This window comes from Platichthys flesus, chromosome 6 (assembly GCF_949316205.1).
Source record: "Platichthys flesus chromosome 6, fPlaFle2.1, whole genome shotgun sequence".
Classification (NCBI taxonomy): domain Eukaryota; kingdom Metazoa; phylum Chordata; class Actinopteri; order Pleuronectiformes; family Pleuronectidae; genus Platichthys; species Platichthys flesus.
Window position 1 is genome coordinate 11,256,965 of NC_084950.1, and position 4,678 is coordinate 11,261,642.

The 4,678-nt window shown below is 40.8% G+C and overlaps 1 protein-coding gene across 2 annotated transcripts; it reads right to left on the bottom strand.

Moving 5' to 3' along the window:
• Positions 1 to 735: 735 nt before the first annotated feature.
• On the bottom strand, positions 736 to 4,437 carry LOC133955757 (receptor-interacting serine/threonine-protein kinase 3-like). 2 transcript variants are annotated; one of them, XM_062390768.1, is made up of 12 exons: positions 4,308 to 4,437; positions 3,668 to 3,822; positions 3,220 to 3,562; positions 2,986 to 3,134; positions 2,862 to 2,911; positions 2,579 to 2,734; positions 2,244 to 2,326; positions 2,029 to 2,095; positions 1,884 to 1,939; positions 1,703 to 1,748; positions 1,315 to 1,557; positions 736 to 1,230 (listed from the first exon to the last, which is right to left on the bottom strand). In XM_062390768.1, the coding sequence occupies exons 1-12, from the start codon at positions 4,320 to 4,322 to the stop codon at positions 1,217 to 1,219; spliced, it is 1,377 nt and encodes a 458-aa protein (XP_062246752.1). In that variant the 5' UTR covers positions 4,323 to 4,437; the 3' UTR covers positions 736 to 1,216. The 2 variants fall into 2 exon arrangements, with proteins under 2 accessions (XP_062246752.1, XP_062246753.1); XM_062390769.1 differs by having other exon boundaries at positions 3,668 to 3,819; positions 4,308 to 4,433.
• Between the last annotated feature and the right edge of the window lie 241 nt (positions 4,438 to 4,678).

The window sequence follows — 4,678 nt, forward strand, 5'->3', positions numbered from 1 at the left end:
TGTGTTTTGCAGAGCACGGGGAGTCTAAGCTCTGAACGAAGCAAAGTGTTTGTGTGAAAAAAGATTGACCCTCTACAGCCAACATGTTGAAACTAAAGTAGTGTGTAAATCAACACTCATTCTGAGGATACTGTATTATACTTTTAACCAAAGTTTTTTTGTATTATCAAGTCTATTACTTAGTGAACAACACACCAGGGCATTAGACTGAGGCAGGGGAATAACAGTGTTGCCTAGGTTGCCCTCGACACCTTCATCTGCAGGTGACTGACTGACTGACTGCTTGTGACAGTTACTGAGGGATTGAACCAGAAAAGCCTCTTACCCAGTCTCTCTCTCTCTCTGTCTCTCTCTCTCTCTCTCTCTCTCTCTCTCTCTCTGTCTCTCTCTGCCTATTTCTCTCTCCCTCTCTTGCTCTCTGCCTCTCTCTTTCTCTCTTTCCCTCTGCCCATTTCTCTCTCCCTCTCTGCCTCTCTCTCTCTCTCTCTCTCTCTCTCTCTCTCACTCTCTTGCTCTCTGCCTCTCTCTCTCTCTCTCTCTCTCTCTCCCTCTCTTGCTCTCTGCCTCTCTCTCTCTATCTCTTTCTGCCTATCTCTCATTTTCTCTCTATCTCTTTATCTCTCTATCTCAGAGCCTGTTGAGGAAGCACACCTACACCCCCCCCCCCCCCCTACACAAAGGGTTAGGGTTAGCGATGGAAACCTCAAAACACCATGTTACTTCATGAACAATAACAAAGATGACAAATGTGTTTATTTAAGAAATTATAGGCATTATTTCCAGTAACAGTACAGCTATGTTAGATAGAACATTACATATATACAAATTGACAGATATAAACATATAAGGCTGGAACGGTGTTACAGTGGGTAGCACTGTTGCCTCACAGCAAGAGGGTACTTGTTTTGAATACTTGGTACTCTTGCTTCCTTCTACAGCCCGAAGACATACAGATTGGGGTTTGGTTAGACGGGGACACACTGTGAAAATGGGCATGGATGGTTGTTGGTACTGGGATACGTTGCAGACCTGTCCAGGGTGTCAGGGTATGTCAGCTGGGATTGGCTCCAGCCCACCCTCATGACCCTAAAGGATAAGGGGTATGGATAATGGGTACATTGATGGATGAATGTAGAATATTTTGAAATTGAACATGTTGGTTGAGAACATGAAAGTCCTCAACACACACAGAAAATGTAGGCCGGCCACATATGTTTCAGTATGTTCCACCTGAGAGAAAAGAAAATGTTATCAATAACTTGAACAACTTTTAACATGTTCGATTGCTTCAAAAGAAAAAGGAAAAAATCGTACTGAGCCGCTCGACTAGTTTGGGCTGATGTCTTTTGAGGACAGTGTAGAAGGCGGCTTTGACGGTTACCCCTCCTGAACGAAACGTCCTCAGAAACAGCACTCTCATCTTCTCCTGGCTGGTCTGTTTAGTGTCGATCACTGAGTATGTTTCGCTGTGGACCATGTCCCCAAGCTCGTCTATGATTGCCATTACTTCGGAAACGTCTTGAATTAATGCCGCCCTGTTGTCGTCAATGAATTTTGCTATTTGAAAATGAAAACGATAAAAAAAAATCGTTTAATTATATTATAAATGTGACTTTTAAATCAATGTTAGTGTGAAGTTTATAAGTTCTTGAGCTCAACAAAAAATAACTTTAATTGATTTTCATTGAGAAAAAGCATTCACCTTTATCCGTATCACTCAATGTTTCTTCAGAATCACTGATGGATTTCTGTTGGCACAAGTAAAACTTGATTTTAGTCAATACTGTGTAAATACCCCATGGTGTAACCAGCACATGCACTGAAGAGAAGGTAAAAGAAAATAGATAGATTCATAAAATTGACGGAAAATGTATTTGACATACCTTTTCAGTCTGTGTAACTCTGACAGGATCCTTCTTATCATGTGACTTTGACTGTTCTGAAAAAATAAGAGAAAGAAACATCCACATGTTTCGTTATGAAAAGTAAAGATTCATTAATCAGATTAAATTCAACTGATTCATTTACCTGGTGTCTGAGGTGAAAAACTGAGCGGCACACTTCTGTTTGAATATTGATTACTGGTATGTGACTCCTATAACAGGAGATAAATATGCAAGTAAGAAATAAACCAATTAGACAATTTTCCTATACATTGTAAATCATTATGAATCAGCACTATATTTCATTCATATATTTTATATACAAATATATAATATTATTCATAAATGCATGAGTTTTACCAGTCTTGTCAATACATGATTAACTGCAACATGAATTCCCTTCTTGTGCTTTGAGAAACCCTCCTCAGTGACTTCAAGGCACTCTGAAACATAGATCAAGTTTTGTTTTAGGAGATACAGGCTTTTTAAATCATATTCTGTGTGTGAATGAACAGTGGTGATGCAGCTGTAAGTTTTAACGGACAAAAGGCCCTCAAGCCCATTCAATTCAAGGTTATTAGTTGGTTTCAAAGACAAACTCCCGATCCGGTCATTTTCCAGAGTTCATGTCTGAAAACAGCTTGAGAGTAGCACATGTTTGAATGTAGTCAACGTGATTCATAACTGATACACACCTTTAAAGGCAGGCCTCTTGGCAGGATTCCCGTCCCAGCACATCTTCATGAGGTCGACCAGCTCCTCTAACCCTTCTACCTCCCTCTGGTTAATTTTCTCACAGGAAGGTCTGTCCCCTTTAGGGATCCTCAGTGCAACAAGGCTGTTACCAGCCACTGTAGTTTGTGTGATATAACAATAACCGAATGTAAGAAAAATGGAAGGATGAAACTTTGGTAAATAAAAGATCTGACGCTTAAATTTGAAACACATTTGTAAGACAATAAAAGGAACTGTACGTACTTGGATATGGCTCATTCCCAGTAACAATACACCAGAGAAGGATGCCATAGCTCAAAAAGAAAAATACTTAATAGTGAGTATCCAAACAGTGTAAAAATGTCAAAATATTCTCTTAAATGTTTACCTGTATCTGTCAAAAGCACAGACAGGTTCATATGATGCATCAAAAGCCTCAGGAGGCATGTACTTGTAAGTGCCTCCGACCTCTTCTGTCATTTCCTCTCTGCTGTTCAAGGCACTGGTGGAAACCCTGGACAGACCAAAGTCTGCAAGCTACTGAGCAACAAGGGACACGTTAAACTATTAAATAACCTTTGCATTGGATATAAAGCCAAGAGTTTAGTTTGATTCACTCTACCTTGGCGTTCAGGTCGTCATTCAGCAGGACATTACTTGGTTTCAAGTCGTGGTGCATAAGGTCCCTTGAATGGAGGAAGTTCATGCCGAGAGACACTTGATGGGCCAAGCGGAAGGCCAGGGGCCACGGTGGAGGAGCACACAGCTCCTTCAGCAGGTCCTGTACTGATCCTCTGGTCATGAACTCCATAACTATTCCCCTTTGCATGGAGAGGCCTCCACATGGTGTATTTCCCTCATAAATTCCATAAACCCTCAGCACAAACTCACAGGAAACCTTATCCATATGATTAAATTCTTCAAACAGTTTTTTCTCCTTTGGCAACAGGGGACTGGCATAACACCTTATTGTGGAAGGAGTAGAGAGAAAACAACTTGAACTATAACATACATGGATGTGCACACATTACTCATTCAAAATGTCTATAAATAGGTATTCCTAACTTTACCCATCTCGAAGTAGCTTAATGGCCACATCAAACCCCCAGTCCTTGTGCCTGGCTTTATAGACAACACCAAACCCCCCAGAGCCAACTAACTCCCATTTCTTCAAGCTGTCGCCGCCAACCCGCTCAGCCGCGTGGCTCAGCAGCGCCATCTTCTGCTGAAAAAACAGATCCATAAAAACAAAAAATAAGGAACAAATCACGAGGAGAGGAGAAAAGTTCATGTCTGATGAAGTCAATCGTTCAATCTTACATTTGAATTAATATGAAGTTATCTGGGTCTATATTTGTTGTAACTCTCCTGTGAAGTAATTTGTCCCTGTAAGGATCGTGTAGGTTGCTGGCAGTGATCTGATTGGGTTAGGGTTGATCTGTTACCTCAAACTTGACCTTCTCTCAAGCAGATTATAAATTGAGCATACATTACCATTGTGATTTATCCCCCTATGCTTGTTGGATTTTGGATTTGGACAGAGAAACTCTTAAATCAGAACCCTTACTTGTAAAGCAATACTTACATTCATATCCACAAGCTCACGTGACAAATATCTTAAAACCTTGTTTGCTGTCTGCTACTGTCTTCTGCTCATTGCCCCTTTTGTGTAAACCAGAACAATAGCACAAATTGATGGCTTATACTCACCATATATCCCTTCATATGTTGTCCACTTAAATATCCAAGATTTAGGGCTTTGTCCTAACCCAAGCTCTGACAGAATAAGACGGTATAAGCTGGAGTTTCCTGTCCCCGCTCGCTAAGCAGTGTGAAGCAGTCGCTGAGGAAGGGGCAGGGTTTAAAAGTTTCTGTGGAGAGAGCATATGAACTGCTGATATTTGGAAACAGCATGTGTCACATTTCCTGCTGGCAGAGAGTCATTCGTTATTTGGAGAAGGAATAATATTACAATTCATTACATTACATGTCATTTGGCAGACGCTTTTATCCAAAGCGACTTAAAATTAGTGCTTTCAACTTCTATGAGGGGCCATTTAGGGTTTTGGTATCTTGCCCAA